Raw genomic sequence first — 18,275 nt, 5'->3', positions numbered from 1 at the left:
GACTTGTCAAGAGCACCTCTTTATTAACAAGTTGTTGCTTTAAAGGGGGTGAATCAGTAATGATTACTGAAATTTACCACACAAAAAGTTATTTGCTAATTCATAGGTTTTTCATCTTTCTGTTTTATGATAGTGATTAAACTCAGGAATACTGGGCTTACAAAGCAAACCCTACCACTGAGACCCCTCTCCTGGCTCCTCTTGTTTATTATTTATCCTTTCAAGTCTTTGTTCAGTTATAGTTTTAACAGGAATTTCTTAATTTTATACCTTAAAGACACTCAATTTGTGTGTATATATATGCATGTGAGAGACAAAAAGGGAGCGTGTTTGTGTGTGTGTGTGTGTGTGTGTGTGTGTGTGTGTGTATTTGGGCTCTTGATCAGATTTTTTCCTCAAGTATGATTCTCTAACTCTTGAGCCAAACTTTCAGTTCTGGCATTTGGTTGTTTAATTGGAGATAATAATCTTGTGGCTTTATCTGCTTTGTTGGCTTCAAACTTTGAACCTTAGATCTTTCCCTCTTGAGTAGGTATGAACCACTGGCTTCTGGTTCTATTGACTTTTCAAAATTCCCTTTTGTATGAACCTTACTGAAGGGGCAGATTATACCTGTGAAATTGATGCCAATTAGTGAAGTCATAGTTGCAGCATTATTTTCTTTGAAGCTAATATGGAACTTGCATAGAGTATGTTTATATTTCTTGTTTTCACCCCAGTTTTAGTTGATGTTTACTTTTCCTTCTGCAAAAAAAAGTATTTCCATTATAACTATACAGTAACAACTTTGAGGGAGAGAAAGTTAAATATTTTTTCAATGAACTGGTATACTTTCTTTTTATTGTTTTTATAAAGGTGGTATACAGAGACATTAACATTTTTGTCCTGGGGCTGGAGCTCAGGCCATGAGCACTATCCTTCAGTTCTTCTGCTCAACGATAGTGCTCTACTGCTTTGAACCACAGCCCACTTGTGATTCTCTGGTGGTTAATTGCAGATAAGAGTGTCATGGACTTTCCTTCTCAGTGTGGCTTTGAACTGAGATCTTAAGATTCCAGGCTTCTGAGTAGCTAGGATTACAGGTGTGAGTCACCAGCATCTGGCATGGTTACCATTTCATTGGCCAGGTAATGAGTATATTTCTTTTGGGGGAATATCAACCTTTTACTTCATTATCAAAGCATTTCCCTTTTCTGAGACAAAGTCTTAGTATTTACGCCATGCTGGCTTCAAATTTATCCTTCTCCTCCTGCTTCAGTATCCTAAGTGCTAGGATTAGGGACATATTCCACAATACCTAGCTCAAATGTTTTGTTATTGCTGATCTGATCATACTGACTTTCCTATGATTATCAAAACATTTTCATATTGTTTTCACTCATAGCTGATTGAAGGAGTGATTCTAATAATTTCTACATGGTCTATCCTGGCATTAACCTTGAGTCCCACCTTGATTTCTAAGAAAAAAACAACTTCTTAAGGCTTGTTGTTGCTGTTCATCAGCTAAACTTGATACAAAGGTTGAGTAACTTGGTTTCTGGAATTATGTGATCCATGGTAATTCCTAAATTATCATCTCTACCAATTGGTATGGCTACACGTGGTTTTTGGCTATGTGTGTCACTATGTGGCCCTTGAATGACCAGGTAAAGGATAAACTATTTTGTCTCTAAGGGATATGAAATACGTTTGTTTCTGCAAATAGATCTGTGAGTTAATTAAAACTCCTGAATGTGTACAACTATACATAGTAGTAGCAATGATTGCAGAATGTGGCTTAATCCAATTGAAGAGGGAGAGCTGTAAGTCCTACATAGTTTTACATGGATGGGAAGTTGTGGTGCAATACAGACTGTATGGGATAGAATGCAATTAGAAATATTGGGGAGAAAAAATAAAAGGTGGGTAATGACAGACAGCTTACATCTGAGGACATATTATTGAAGATACTAATGTCAAACATTACTGTTAACCCTAAAATGTGTCAAATACATTTATAATCTCAACAGCAAGAATATATCATAGAATCAGCAAGGTACATGTCTTAAAACCTAAAAGAGAAAGATGCAAATTTACATCATATTAGAAAATACATTTTCACGTCAGTGACCAGTGGATTTCTTTTAGGAAACATTTCTGATGGAACTAAGCAATATCTATACAATGAAATAACTACTACTAATATGAATACTTTACATCCTTGTATGAAATGAGCTAAACTGAATGAGTCCCTAGCACTGAAAATGTGTGTATGTACTTAATGAGAACATGAAGGTGCAGAATATATGTGTGTGGTTACATTTGTAAATAAGGAGATAACTTAAGAATATGCTTGCTATACAAAACCTATCTTTGAAAGTGTACAAAAGATACAGCACACTCATTTCTCTTAAGATAGGTGCATTACATGATAAAGTAATGAGAATAGATAGCTATATGCCATTTGCACCTCTTAAATTTGTATCAATATCAACATATTGCCTACTGTTAAAAGAAAATACAATGTAAAAAGAAAACTTCAAAAGTTCACGAGCCATCGGTACAGTTTCCTGAGAAACCCTCTAGGCGTCGCTGTAGGTCAAAAGAAAAGAGAGACCTTATTCTGAGAAGCATTTGAGAGACTCCGGAGTAACTTCCTGCCTCAGACCAATCACGCAGAAGAGACCCGTACGTCTTTCTCATATAGAAAACAGACGCGGAACAGGGACCTCCCCGGAATTCTGCGATCCACGGAGGATAATTCCTCTAGCCGCAAAGGAGCAGAGCAGCAGCGGAAGAAGACAGAAGATGTGGCCAAGCGCGGGAAGAAGCAGCTGGGCACTGTGGCTGCAGGTACCCTTGCCCTTCCTTCTGTCTTTGTTCTGCCGGGCTCTCCCGGACCCGATCCGCTACTCCATTCCGGAGGAGCTGGCCCAGAACTCGCTGGTGGGAAACCTCGCCAAGGACCTGGAGCTGGGTGAGGACTTGGCGCCCCGGAAGCTGAGAGTTAGTGCTGAGAAGGAATACTTCACTGTTAACCCAGAGAGCGGGGATTTACTTGTAAGTGACAGAATAGACAGAGAGCAGATTTGCGGGAAGCAGCTTCTGTGTACTCTGGATTTCGATATTATCGCTGAAAACCCATTGAATATTTTCTATGTAGCAGTAATCATTCAGGATATAAATGACAATGCTCCAATATTCAAACAGAATAAGAGTGATTTAAAAATTGGAGAATCCACCAAGCCAGGTAAAACATTTCCACTGGAACCAGCTCTGGATTCAGACTCTGGTGCTAACTCGCTGCAGAGATACCACCTTAATGACAACGAATATTTCGATGTGGCAGAAAAACAGACTCCAGATGGGCATAAATATCCAGAGTTGATTCTGAAACAATCTCTAGACAGAGAAGAACATAATTTTCACCAATTGGTCCTCACAGCTGTGGATGGAGGGGTTCCACCTCAAACTGGCACCACCGAGATTCGAATCCAAGTCACTGATGCCAATGATAACCCTCCAGTATTCAGCCAGGATGTGTACAAAGTCACCTTGAGAGAGAATGTGCCCCCAGGCTTCTCAGTGCTGCAAGTGAAGGCCACCGACAAAGATGAGGGCATCAATGCAGAAATCACCTACTCCTTTCATAATGTGGATGAAGAAGTAAAACAGCTTTTCGACTTAGATGAAAGAACAGGAGAAATCAAGACGAAGGGTAATCTGGATTTTGAAACTGCTCATCGTTACTCTATAGGTATAGAAGCAAAAGATCCTGGCGATCTAGCATCTCATTGCAGTATCCAAGTCGACATTCTGGATGAGAACGATTGCGCACCTGAAGTGATTGTGACTTCAGTGTTTACTCCTCTACCAGAAGATTCGCCACCAGGAACAGTAGTCGCCTTGATCAAAACGAGAGACAGGGACTCTGGAGAAAACGGAGAAGTGAACTGCCAAGTCCTGGGAAATGCCCAGTTTACATTGAAATCTTCCTCCAACAACTACTACAAACTAATGACAGACCGGCCTCTAGACAGGGAGGAGATACCAGAATACAACATCACCATTGCAGCCACTGACAGGGGCAAACCGCCCCTCTCCTCCAGCATAACCCTCACTCTGGATGTATCTGACATCAACGACAATGCACCTGTTTTCCACCAGGCCTCCTACGTGGTCCACGTGGCTGAGAACAACCCTCCCGGAGCCTCCATCGCCCAAGTCAGCGCCTCCGACCCAGACCTGGGGCCCAACGGCCAAGTGTCCTACTCCATCCTGGCCAGCGACCTGGAGCCAGGCGCGCTGTCGTCCTACGTGTCGGTGAGCGCGCACAGCGGGGTGGTGTTCGCCCAGCGCGCCTTCGACCACGAGCAGCTGCGCTCCTTCCAGCTCACTGTGCAGGCGCGCGACCAGGGCTCGCCCCCGCTGCGCGCCAACGCCAGCCTGCGCGTGCTGGTGGGCGACCGCAACGACAATGTGCCGCGCGTGCTCTACCCCGCGCTGGAGCCCGACGGCTCGGCGCTCTTCGACATGGTGCCGCGCGCCGCCGAGCCCGGTTACCTGGTCACCAAGGTGGTGGCGGTGGACGCCGACTCTGGACACAATGCCTGGCTGTCCTACCACGTGCTGCAGGCCAGCGATCCCGGCCTCTTCAGCCTGGGGCTGCGCACCGGCGAGGTCCGCACCGCTCGCGTCCTGGGGGACAGGGATGCGGCCCGCCAGCGCCTGGTGGTGGCTGTGCGCGATGGTGGACAGCCGCCCCTCTCGGCCACTGCCACTCTACACCTCATCTTCGCAGATAGCCTGCAAGAAGTGTTGCCAGACCTGCGCGATGACCCTTCGCCCTCGGACCCTCAGACAGAACTACAGTTTTACCTGGTGGTGGCCTTGGCCTTGATCTCTGTACTCTTTCTTCTCGCTGTGATTCTGGCCATCGCCCTGCGTCTGAAGAACTCCTCTGGTCCAGCTGCCTGGGGCTGCTTTCAGCCTGCTCTCAACTCCAAGTCTGGTCCTGGGGTTCTCTCCAGTTACAATGCGGGAACCTTGCCCTATTCCTACAACGTGTGTGTTGCCTCACACTCAGCCAAGACCGAGTTTAATTTTCTCAATGTGTCCCCGGAAGTGGCTCCCGCTCAGGACCTCCTCTGTGATGAAGCCTCTTGGGTTCCATGTACAGCTCTTGGAGACAATATTGCCCCCCTTGCCTCAGAAAATGTTTTAAAGGTAAGCTTTAATTCTTTTTTACTTGTAATCTCAGTGTTTCTTAACTAATGGCTAAATTGGGATAGTATGCTCATTTCATATATCCTTGTCTGCTCAAATTTGAGCTATGCTCTTTCTGCCTTTGGTGTTTTTATCCAGTGAAATCTGCAATTAAAATTTTTTTGTAGGGCTGGGAAGGTGGCTCAGTGGTAGAGCACTTGCCTTGCATGCATGAGGCCCTGGGTTCGATTCCTCAGCACCACATAAGCAAAAAGAAAAAAGCGCAAGTAGGGCTGTGGCTCAAGTGGTAGAGCGCTAGCCTTGAGTTAAAGAGTTGAGGGACAGCGCCCAGGCCCAGAGTTCAGGCCCCACGACTGGACCCCCCCAAAAATAATTGTAACTGAATAGAGAGGTTAATTTATCCATAATTGAAAGTGTTTGTACACAGGGTACTTCTTTTTCTTCCTTATCTTTACATTCCATCCATCTGAAGGTTTGTCTTTATTGGAAACCTAAGTGACTTCTTTCATCTTAAGAGTCTTTGTTACTAGAATTTTAGTTTCACTTTCTCTTCGCCTCACTGTATGTTAGAGTAAGGAACATTTGGCGGTGGGGGTGCATTTTAGGTAATGTTGTGGCTTATTAACGATGGAACCTGGGATAGCATTGTTTCGTTGACTTGCATGTCAGCACTTTGTCTTAACAATCTCTCTTGAGATCCCAGACCAATTTGTAAAGGATGGCTATATTTGAAGTCTTAACTTATATGATAAGTACATTTTAATAAATGTGATTTCTCACCCTGAGATAGATAGATAGATATTGAGAACAATTGTACTGTAGCAAATCTTTTCCATCCATGTTATTGTTTCTGCTATATACTTAAAGTTCTATTATTTAAAAATTTTAAGTCATAGATATAAAATATCTTTATTTAAAACTTTTCCTACCAAGGAGTTATTAGGTAAAATGCCTTTCCATAAGAGTTTCTGAAATGCACTTTTCCATTCATTATTCTTTCTTTGTTATTTTATAATGGTGATAATAGCAAAACAAACAGGCTACTCACTGCGGCTTGTCATTATGAAATGAGCTTGGTTTTGTAAAATGTGTAACTGCAAGTGTTTTAATATACTACTAAGAAAATATAAATAACACACTGTTAAATGAACTCAGACTCTTAATTTGAGATACCACATCTATATTCTTAAAATCCAGAAAGTTTCTCAAGGACTTCACAAGTAACAAAGGCATTTTTCTGCCTACGACAGCTAATGCAATTTGTATAAATAAATAGGTCATTTTTGCTGTAGTAGGATGTGCATCAGGGCCTTGCTCTATGACTTGAGCCACATTTCCAGTCCGTATTTTGATACTTAGGTTTGAATTTAAGGCTGGTACTCTACTACTTAAGCCATAATTGCTAGCCTGGCTTTTGCTGGTTAATTGGATACTGAGTCTCTTGGACTTTTCTTCAGCATTAGTTTTGAAGTTTGAACCTTTAGATCTCAGTCTCTTAAGTAACTACGTATGAGCTACCCACATCCAGCTTGTAGGAGTAGACTTTTTTTAATAGAGTTGAGAGATTGATTTTTTTTCCTTAGTGCTCATACATATTGGGCACAATTTCATAAATATATACCAAATGAAAAATACAAAGTACTGAATCCAAAAAAGTAAGGATTTCAATGTCCTGATTAAGCAAGCTCCATGTATATTGAGGTAAGTAAAGGACATAGGCTCAATGGTGTATAAAACAGAACTTTTCTAAGTGGGGAAAAAAAGCTAATAATTATATTTATATATAATTAATAATTATATTTATATCTCATGGTTGTGGAAGTCTTTCAGTACTTCCAAATTAAAGCTTAATGAAATATAAATGGTTCTGCACAATAATATATTAAGGATATAGCAAAAATATTGGAAATAAAAATATAACTAAACTGATAGGAAATAAAAATAGAATTGGTGTAGTAACTGGTTAGGACTCTGGGCGTCGCTGTCGACCAAATTGGGGAAAAAACTGTCGTAGAAGCAGCAGATCTGCTGCTTTCGTACTAAATACAGACCACATAAGCGCCTTGTAAAAAAAAAATCCACCTATCCCATCTCGGCCAGAGAATAAACTCCTCTTGGCTCTAGAGAACTAAGGGAACCGCAGACTGAACCAGGACTGAGAGAATTGTAGCAAAAGAAGGCAATGGCCGATCCTCTAAAGAGCCGGGGCCGCGGAGACCTGCTTTGGTTCTTCATGCTTCTGGGGACGCTGTGTGAAACAGCAGCGCAGATCCGCTACTCCGTGCGGGAGGAGCTGGACAAAGGCTCCTTCGTGGGCAACATCTCCAAGGACCTGGGACTGGAGCCCCGGGAGCTGGCGCAGCGCGGAGTCCGCATCGTCTCCAGAGGTAGGACGCAGCTTTTCTCTCTCAACCCGCGGAGCGGCAGCCTGGTCACCGCGGACAGGATCGACCGGGAGGAGCTCTGCGCCCAGAGCGCGCCGTGTCTGGTGAGCTTTAATGTCTTGATTGAGAATAAAATGAAAATTTACGGAGTAGAAGTGGAAATCATTGATATTAATGATAACTTCCCGCGATTTAGGGATGAGGAGTTAAAAGTCAAAGTCAATGAAAATGCAGCTGCAGGTACGCGGCTAGTGCTTCCCTTTGCGCGGGACGCGGATGTGGGGGTGAACTCCCTCCAGAGTTACCAGCTCAGCTCCAATCTGCACTTCTCTCTGGATGTGAAGAGTGGACCTGATGGGCAAAAGTACCCGGAGCTGGTGTTGGAACAGCCCCTGGACCGTGAGAAAGAGGCTACTCACAACCTCCTCCTCACAGCACTAGATGGCGGGGACCCAGTCCATTCCAGCACCACGCTTATCCACGTGACCGTACTCGATGCCAACGACAATGCACCCCGATTCAGCCGAAGCGAATATAGAGTGAGTGTTCCTGAGAACATACCTGTGGGCACTCAACTACTCACGCTCACCGCCACCGATGCCGATGAGGGGATAAATGGGAAAGTGACCTACTCATTTCGCAATGAAGAAGACAAAATTGCAGAGACCTTCCAACTTGATTCCTACCTGGGGGAAATCTCAACTGTGCATTCACTGGACTATGAGGAAACGGGATTCTACCTCATGGAAGTGGTGGCTCAGGATGGAGGGGCTCTTCTCGCCAGCGCTAAGGTACTGGTCACAGTACAGGATGTGAATGACAATGCCCCAGAAGTGATACTCACCTCTCTCACCAGTTCAGTATCTGAGGACTGTCTACCTGGAACCATAATTGCGCTCTTCAGCGTGCATGATGGTGATTCTGGAAAGAATGGGGAGGTTTCGTGTTCTATTCCTGGGAACTTGCCTTTTAAATTGGAAAAGTCAGTTGATAATTATTATCATCTAGTAACAACAAGATCGTTGGACAGAGAAGAGACTTCAGAGTATAACATCACAGTAACTGTTATTGATGGTGGGACACCACCCTTATCTACAGAAAACCACATCTCCCTGAAAGTAGCAGACATCAATGACAATCCACCTGCCTTTTCTCATGACTCCTACTCTATCTCCATCCCAGAAAACAACCTCAGAGGTGTCTCCATCTTCTCTGTGACTGCTTATGACCAAGACAGTGGTGACTTTGCCCAAGTCACTTACTCCCTGGCTGAATACACATTTCAGGAAGCTCCTGTGTCATCCTATGTCTCCATTAACTCGGACACTGGTGTCCTGTATGCACTGCAGTCCTTCGATTATGAGCAGATAAGAGAGTTGAAGTTACTGGTGACAGCCAGGGACAGTGGGAGCCCTCCACTCAGCACCAATGTGTCAGTGAGCTTATTTGTTACTGACCAGAATGATAACATCCCAGAGATTCTGTACCCAACCCTTCCTACTGATGGTTCCACTGGTGTAGAGCTGGCACCTCGCTCTGCAGAGCCAGGATACCTGGTGACCAAGGTAGTAGCAGTGGACAGAGACTCAGGACAGAATGCCTGGCTGTCCTACCGCCTGCTCAAGGCCAGTGAGCCAGGGCTTTTCACAGTGGGTCTACACACAGGTGAGGTGCGCACAGCAAGGGCCCTGCTGGACAGAGATGTGGTTAAGCAGAGCCTCGTGGTGGTTGTCCAGGATCATGGCCAGCCGCCACTCTCAGCCTCTGTTACACTCACTGTGGCTGTGGCAGACAGTATCCCTGATGTCCTGGCTGACTTGGGCAGCATCAACACCTCCAGTGACCCTCAGGATTCAGACCTCACTCTCTATCTAGTGGTGGCAGTGGCCACTGTCTCCTGTGTTTTCTTGGCCTTTGTTATTGTGCTGCTGGCTCTCAGGCTGAGGCGCTGGTATATGTCACGCCTGCTTCAGTCTTCAAGAGACAGGTTGGCTAGCAGGCCAAATTCCCACTTTGTGGGTATGGATGGGGTCCAGGCTTTCCTGCAGGCCTACTCCCATGAAGTCTCCCTCACCACTGACTCTAGAAAGAGCCACCTGATCTTCCCCCAGCCCAACTATGCTGACAGGCTTATTAATGAGGAGAGCTGTGAGAAAAGTGAGCCTCTTCTCATAGCTGATAAGATGGATGCAAACAAAGAAGACCCTGGAGATGTTCAGGTCAGTTTTCTCTTTTGATAAGAATAGTTCAAGCATTTTATTCATTTGTTTCCTCAATTGCTTTCCTACCAAAGTCAAAATTGGGTAATTTTATAAAGTTGTTATTTTCTCTATTGGAAATTAACTTGATTTTGATAATTGATGCTCTCCATCTATTTTCAAATTATATTTGGTGCTTAATTTTTTCCATTAATCTGTGGACATTTTAGAAAATCTAGCTGTTAATAGTAGGCTTAAGGAAAGTGCCAGGTATAATCACCTTACTCAAATATTTTGTTAGTTTTTGACAGTTGTATTAACAGAAGAGTTGTTCTATTAGTTCATTGTTAAATATATTGTTCTCTTTTGGATATTTGCCAAGTTGCCATTAGTGAACATGTTTGGAAATGATATTAAATCAGATTTATATTTTTATATGCTTGAAATCACTATGAGAAAATGATTCACAGTATATACATAAATCAGTAGAATAATACAGAAAATGTTTGTACAAATATTATGTTAGAAATGTAGATTGAAGCCAAGCACTGATGGCTCATGCCTGAAATCCCAACTACTCAAAAGGCTGAGACTTGAGGATCCCAGTTCAAAGCTACTTCAGGCATTCTAATGTGAGAGACTCTTATCTCTAATAAACAAGCAAAAAGCCAGATTGGAAGTGGGGTTCAAGTTTTAGAGTGCCAGCCTTCAGTGAAAAAGTTTAGTGAGAGTATGAAGCCCTGTGTTCAAGCTCCAATACAGGTGCACACAATGCACGCATACACACACACGCACACACATACAGAAATACAAATTGAATTTGTAATTGGGACAATGTCTGTAGCATTCTGAAATCAGAATTGTTTGTAGGCTAGAAATGTAGTTCAAGTTGTAGAGCCTTTGCCTGGCAAGCATGGGGCCCAGAGTTTAAAGGCCAGTACCACAGGGAGTGGGACTCCAAAAGTTTAGGTTAACTTATAGAATTGATGAGTATGTTGAAAGATGTTGGCAAGAAGGAAACCTTGAATTATATTTTATTCTGTGATATAAGTTAAAGTTTCCAAAGAGTTAGATAGTGGTGCATTCAACAAATACAAATATATTATATACTTGGCAACCACTAGTTACAGGTAGCCCCTTCACTAATTGGAATGAATTTCTCCCAAATGTTTGCACTTCTACATGTATAGGTACCATTCTGCATTGTTGCAAGAGTCTAAGGCTTATATTTTTTAAAAATATGCAATCTAAGAAAAGCTTGGGCGGGTGCTGGTGGCTCCCACCTGTAATCTTAGCTACTCAGGAAGCTGAGATCTGAGGATTGTGGTTCAATGCCAGCCTGGGCAGGAAGGTCCATGAGACTCTTTTTTTTAATTTTATTTTATTTTATTTGTGAACATACTGTACAGAGGGGTTACAATTACATGGGTGGGATAATGCGTACATTTCTTACCAAGAATTGCAGCCTCCTCCTTTGTTTACCCTTCTCCATGAGACTCTTGTCTCTCTCCAATTAACCACTGGAAAACCAGAAGTGGTGGTGTGGTTCTAAGTGGTAGAGCATTGACTCGGGTGAAAAAGCTCAGGGACAGTGCTCAAGCCCTGAGTTTAAGCTCCACAATCAACAAAAAAAGAAAAGAAAAAAAAGGAATGGCTTTGAATTTTAAAGTTTTGGGGTTTTTTCTGTGAGGTGTGCTTATCTCAAATTAACAGATTTTTTTTGTCAGTCCTAGGGCTTGAACTCAGGGCCTGGACACTGGCTCTGAGCTTCTTTTGCTCAAGGCTAGCACTCTACCACTTGAGCCACAGCCACTTCCAGCCTTTTCTATTTATGTGGTTCTGAGGAATTGAACTCAGGGCTTCATGCATGCTAGGCAAGCACTCTACCACTAAGCCACATTCCCAGCCTGACAGATTTTTCTTTTTTTTTTCTTTTTTTTTTATTGTGAAAATACCGAGGGGTATTTTGTGAAAATACAAAGGGGTTACAATTACATGGGCAAGGTATTGAGTACATTTCTTATCAAACATTGTTGCCTCCTCCTTTGTTTCTGCTTCTCATCCCTTCCCATCTCCCCACCTCCTCCCCTCCCTCCCTCGGCTAAAGTTGTAAAGTTTGTTTTTCGACATAACAACTTGTACATCTCATTGTTGCAATGGGTCCACCAGTATCCCTATTTAAACGATTTGTTTTTTCCCTTCCCCTCCACAAATTATACCAACATTAAATACAGTGAAAACAGGGGTTATACTGTGGCGGAAGGACATACAAAGCAACAAAGAAATTATCTTATAAATATGTTAGAAACAATCACAAGAAAGAGAAACCATTTGAATCCTTATCTTGGGGTTTATTTTGCCTAACATCAACTGACCTTTTCTGCTTATCTCAGACATATACTAGTTATTGCAAATAAGGGAAACCATGGGACCTATGTTTCTTTGGGCCTGGCTTATTTCACTTAATATAATTTTTTCCAAGTCTTTAACAGATTTTTCTTAATGAAGTATTGGCCTCAAAAACTGAGTCTCAAATTTCTGATTTAGTGAAGATAATTATAACATGCTCCTCACTAAACAATTTTCAATCTGTCTAAATTTGTACTTTTAATTCTTTTTTTATATTGTACTTTTAATTCTTTAAACATCATCTGAAAAAAAGGGGAAATGGCAATGGGATATTAGTAGTAGTATTGTAGACTATGTTACTTGGCCATGTGAAAGGCTTATTGATACATTTTAAAACTTAGGAAAATTTTAATTTTTGAACATTTATTTAAAGAACATCCAATTATATGTATACATGGACAATTCTGACCTCAATATGCAATGTGTGTACTCCCTGAATTATGCATCCAAAGAGAAAAAAAGAATGTGTATGATAGATATTAACATCATTCACTCCCACATGGTGATCAACTTTGCCATTATTTATTTTTAAAAGTTATAGATTTGGGTATGTATCCAAAGATAACTTTTTGTGCAATGGGAAAGCATCTATAAACTACTGATAATTTGTTCCACACAACTAGTATATATATATATATATATATATATATGTATATATATTATGTATTCCATCCACCCTTAAATATTTGAATCTTCACTTTTGTATGTTTCTTAAAAGATATTTTTTCTATAGAAATTAATGCATTCATGCAATGATGGAGAGATACTTTTCTTGAATATATTTTGGAGCAGTCTAGATTTGACTTTTTAAGTAATTTTATTGTTATTACTAAGGTATTGTACAGATGCCTTATCATTTCATAAGTCAGATAATGAGTACACTTCTCTTTTCAGACAATGTCACCCCTTTCTTTACTTTCCCCTAATTTCCACGTCCATTTCCTGCCCCCAAGTTACATGTCATTTTCCACAGAGTGCATCCTGAATAGCATGATTGCATTTATTCATTTTTTCTCCCTCCATTTCTGTACCCACCCTTTAGTCCACCCAAAAAAAAACCATAAATTTGGAACACCATGAATTTTCATGTCATACTGCACAGAGGATATGCTGGTCTTCTCTGTTTCATTCCAGTTTTAGTGTATGTGCTGTCGAAGTAAGCACAATTTTTTTATATTTGTATAAAATAAAGATGGTAATGAATGGCTATCTAGAATCTTGAACACAATGAATGGTTTAATATGCCTCATTGTTTTTCCAATCTAAGGCAAGATCATATTGCTGCACACCTGCCATGTTTTTGAATAACAACATATTGCAGACATTGAAGATACTGACTTTAGGAAGATTTTCCAATTTGGAAATGTGATTAAAAATGTAAAACAAGCCAGGCACCAGTGTTTCTAAGATCTGAGGATTGGGGTTCCAAGCCAGCCTGGCAAGAAAGTTCATAAGACTCTTACCTATAACCAGCAAAAAACCAGAAGTGATGCATTAGCTCGAGTAATAGAGCACCACCCTTCAGTGAAAAGGACAGCACCCAAGCTCTGGGTTTAAGTGGAACTGCAAAATGCCTGTCAGAAGCATGGAAAATAGCATGATTAGTTAAAAGAGAAGAACATCAATTAAAATGTTTTTAGATGGGACAGAAGGTGTGGCTCTAGTGATAGAACATCTGCTTGGCAAACAGGAAGCCCTGAGTTTGAGCCCCAGTAGTACTTCAAGAAAAGGGTTTAGATTATCAGATAGTAACTTAGGACCAAGAAAAAGCAAGCATAAATTCCTTAACTTGAAGTATATAATTATGAGAACTCATACTTCATCACACAAATCCATGTAACTCATCATTGTTAAGCTACTTGGGAAGAAACAGTACAATTAAAGATTAAATAAGATAATATTGAAGAATATATATGAAATATTTTTTCAATCATATTTATTTAATCAGAAATAAACACATGGAAAGTAAGGAAAAAACTTCTTTTTAGAAGGACCATCAATCTCCTTGCTTACCTATTCATTCTTTGAGGAAAGAAGATGGTAAAGATAGTATTTTCATGTACACTTCTATCCCCTGCACCTGGGGGGCGGAGGCAGAAGGATCTTGAGCTTGCTACCAGCCTCAGCTACATGGTGAGATCTTGGATTAAGAAACTTAAAAAATATTTTCAGAAAGTGAAACAGGATAAAACTAAGACCCACAAGATTTACAACTTTCATAAGCTATAAGAAAAAAGTAAAATGACAATAAACATCAAGCTGTTATTTCAAGAATATTTATACTACATCTGCAGCCACCAACACTTTTTTCCATTTGGATGCATTTCTATTTAGTAATTCATTGGTTATTTGACTCTACTGAGATTTTATGAAAATGAAAACTAAAAACGTGAATATGCCAATATAGTCATGAGCAAGTTTATCTACTCTCTGAGTACCTGATTTGAATTGAAAGGATAAAGTTTAAGTTCCAGCTGTGCACTGATGGCTAGTGCCTGTAATCCTAGCTACTCAGGAAGCTGAGAACTGAGGATCAAAGTTTGAAGCCAGACAAGACAGGAAAATCTGTGAGACTAACTCATCTCCAACTAACTACTGAAAAGCTGGAAGTGGATCAAGTAGTAGAGCACTAGTCTTCAGCCAAAAAAAAAAAGTTCAGAGACAGTGCCTAGGCCATGAATTTAAGTACCAGCACACACAAAAGGTACTTAAATTCAAAGAACTGTAACAAGACTTGATGTAAACTAAACATTTTAAATGTTTTTTTTTAAATCTCTATAAAATTGAAGGAGGAGATTCAGTAATAGTAGACTTGGTAGAAAATTCGAAATTTCTTCCACCCAGTTCCTGATTTGGAGCCATCAGCACTACTGCAGTTCTAGAGCAAAGGCACTGGGGCCATTTTGGCAGGGTGAAGGGTAGGTCAGCTCCTCTGGACACTGCAGGTTCATGTCTCACCATGGACTCACCAAGCACATTGACTTGAACTGCCGGAGGTGGGGGTATCCAGAAGAGAACTCACTGCCAAAAGCAAAGCAAGTGGTTGCTCCTGTTCAGAGAATTCCTGTGATCATTCTACTGGGAATCAGAAATGAGATGGGAAACTACTTCAGAAGAACAGACCTGGCATAGCTGAAGACTGGCCAGGTCAATGTTATTTCTTTACCTCCTGCGATCCTTTGTTCTGCCTGGGAGCAGATTCACTATGTTAGTTTTTCCTGAAGAGTTGGCCTGGAACTCTCTGCTGGGAAACTCTGCCAAGGATCTGGGCCTTGTGCTGAATTTGACTACTGGAAATTGGAATTGGAGCAGAGAATAGTGGCTTTGTAGGTGTCAATTCATTGAGGCCAAACTACTTCAGCTCAGATCCAAATGTATCTTTGATCCAAAAGGAGAACCCAGATAGCAGTAGCTACCCAGAGCTGATACTTAAACCACCTCTGGACAGGGAAAAGAAGTCCTACCATCCACCACTTGTTCCCCATGGCTGGGAACAGGGATGACCCTTCCAGAATTCATACCACCCAGATCACAATAATTGTTGTGAATGCATATTATAAGCCCCCAGAGTTCACTCAGGACTCATACAGGGTCAGTGTTTCAGAAAACCTGTCTGCTCCTCAGTGCTAAGAGTGATGGCCACTGACCATGTTGAGATCACCTATTCCTCCATCAATATTGATAAGATAGTGGAACCACTGTTCAAGATGGACATTAAGAGGGAATCTCACCAATTGTAGAAGACTGGAGTTGATATAAGAAGAAAACCTTCACAACTGTGGTAGAAGCAAAGAACTGTGGAAGTCATATTGCACATGGTAAAATATGTACATAATTTAAATGAAAATGAGATTATCCTTGAAATTACATTCTTCTGAGTCCCAACAAGAAGATGTTGAGCTGGGGACTGATATTCACTCTGTTACAAACACAATGTATGGATTCTGAACTTAATGGAGAAATTATATCAAGCAAAAGGAAATTTCTCATTGAAAAATAGCACAAGAAATCTGTACACTGGTGACTGATGCCTGTACCCCAAGCTACTCAGGAGGTTGAAACCTAAGGATCTTGGTTCAAAGCCAACTCTGGGCATTAAAGTCCTTAAGACTCTTATCTCCAATTAACCAGCAAAATTCCATGAGTGGAGTGGTGTATCAAGTGGTAGTGTGATTAGAAAAGCCAAGGGAGAGGGTACCATGCTGAGTTCAAACCCCAGTCCAAGCATGCATGCACATGCATGCACGCGCACACATACACAAGTAGCTCAAGATATAGAATGCACATATAGACAACAGACAGAGTCCTATATGGAAAACAGATGCAAGAGTACATAGCCACTCATCAAGATGATACATCACTCTTCTCCAGCACAGGCTTCACCTTGTATATCACTAGTGTCAAAGACTAGCTCTGATTTCCCACCAGACTTCCTACATGATCTGCATGGCTAGGAACAATCCTGAAGCCTCCATCACTCAAATCAGTGTTCCTCTGTTTCTGACTTGGGACCCGATGGACAAGTTCTCTACTCCATCATAGCCAACAACCTGGAACCAAACCAAACATGCTCGGTCAGTGGGTGGAGAGGGGCATTGTAAAACAAGCCTTCTAACAACTTTGCTCCTGCATGTGCTATTTGAATGTCATGCTAGTGGGTGACTGTAATGACAATGCGCCATCTAGTGCTTGGGGTCCAAAGGAGTCTGAGGTCTTAGATACTGTAGGTGCTGTGCATCACAGAGCCCAGCTACCTGATCACCAAAGTGGTGGTAGTGAACACTTAACTGCATCCTACCTCATGCCTGCATGTCAGCAATCCTGAACTTTTCCTTCCAGGACTGTGCACTGGTGAGATTCACACAGCAACAACAGCGTTCTCTGATACCCAAGGTTAATCCTTGGCCCTGATAGGTGTGATCTTCCTCTTTGCAATGGTTCTGGCTATTTTTTGTGCCCTTGAGAATCCTCTAACCTGGCTTTTGGAAGCTACTTTTGTTTCCTCTGGGAGTCTGTAGATAAGTGTTCAGGGTTCTCCCCAACTACAGAGACTGCCTTATTCTTACAAGGTATGTGCTCCTTCACATTTCCCAAATATACCCAGTTTAAAGTTATAAATATAGACAAGCCTGTAATCCTAACTAATCCAGAGGTTGAGATCTGAGGATCACAATCCAAAGCCAGCTTGGGTAGGAACGTCCATTAGACTTGTGTCTACAGTTAAACACCAAAAAGCCAGAAGTTGAGTTGTGGCTCAAGTGGTAGAGCATGAGGCTTGAACACAAAGGCTCAGGGGACAGCACCCAGGCCCTGACCAAAACACACACACACACACACACACACACGCACACACACACACACACAAAGAGAGTTCTCAATATCAATCTCCAAAACATTCTACCACAAGATTTTTTATGTGATGAAATTTCTTGGTTTGAAAGAGCCAATAACATTCCAAACATGACTTCTATTTCAGTGTGCAAAAACTGAACTTCTTTAAATCTTTTCTCCATAAATTTAATTAAGCTTCAATTTATTAATTTAGAAATAAAAACCACAAAGGTTAAAATGCTCTAACTTCAGTTTTATTTCTTTTTTTCTGTGCATAGTAGGAGGCTCCAAAATTCTTTGCAGGCTTATCTGTGTTGTAGTTCTCTTCGTGATATTCTTAAATTCTTGCTAATCCTAAAACAATATCCTTATTAATACAGTAGTGTCTTAGAGTCAGGGGGCAACTATTTTTATTAAGCTTTCAAAGTAGCTAATCTTATAAAATAGTAAATATATTTTATATAGCCTATACATTCTCACTCTGCATTTTTAAAGTATAAACAGAAAAAATACCTCAGAGCAACTAGTAATATGTTAGTAAAAACACATAATGATTCTAAAAATCATAACTCATGGTAACAGACATTGTAGTAGATTGATTCAGTATGTGTTTGTGATTGTTTATGTCTTTATTGAAAACTGAATGTGTGTAATGCTGATGAAGTGCAGTAATTCGAAAGAAAACGGTAATTTTTCCATTAACTAAGATCCTGATTTTCATAAAAATAAGTTAAATTTTAAGAGAACA

At 41.2% G+C, this 18,275-nt stretch overlaps 2 protein-coding genes across 2 annotated transcripts; both read left to right on the top strand.

Annotated features, from left to right (window-relative positions):
- Window positions 1-2,787: 2,787 nt before the first annotated feature.
- On the top strand, window positions 2,788-6,429 carry LOC105988612 (protocadherin gamma-B2-like). The gene is made up of 2 exons (XM_013020283.1): window positions 2,788-5,205; window positions 6,403-6,429. The coding sequence occupies exons 1-2, from the start codon at window positions 2,788-2,790 to the stop codon at window positions 6,427-6,429; spliced, it is 2,445 nt and encodes an 814-aa protein (XP_012875737.1).
- A 958-nt stretch (window positions 6,430-7,387) lies between these two features.
- On the top strand, window positions 7,388-9,826 carry LOC105988678 (protocadherin gamma-A5-like). Its single transcript, XM_013020347.1, has one exon. The coding sequence runs from the start codon at window positions 7,388-7,390 to the stop codon at window positions 9,824-9,826; it is 2,439 nt and encodes an 812-aa protein (XP_012875801.1).
- Window positions 9,827-18,275: the final 8,449 nt, after the last annotated feature.

This window comes from Dipodomys ordii, unplaced genomic scaffold (assembly GCF_000151885.1).
Source record: "Dipodomys ordii isolate 6190 unplaced genomic scaffold, Dord_2.0 Scaffold50, whole genome shotgun sequence".
In the NCBI taxonomy this organism is placed as follows: Eukaryota; Metazoa; Chordata; class Mammalia; order Rodentia; family Heteromyidae; genus Dipodomys; species Dipodomys ordii.
Note: the sequence above shows the minus strand (reverse complement) of the source record. Positions and strands in the feature narration are given on the sequence as shown.

Excerpts from the sequence above, each read along its gene's own strand:
- LOC105988678 (XM_013020347.1), top strand. The coding sequence starts at position 7,388 with ATGGCCGATCCTCTAAAGAGCCGGGGCCGCGGAGACCTGCTTTGGTTC.
- LOC105988612 (XM_013020283.1), top strand. The coding sequence starts at position 2,788 with ATGTGGCCAAGCGCGGGAAGAAGCAGCTGGGCACTGTGGCTGCAGGTA. Across the intron at positions 5,206-6,402 it reads CCTCAGAAAATGTTTTAAAG|AAAGTTTCTCAAGGACTTCA; the intron begins GTAAGCTTTAAT and ends CTTAAAATCCAG.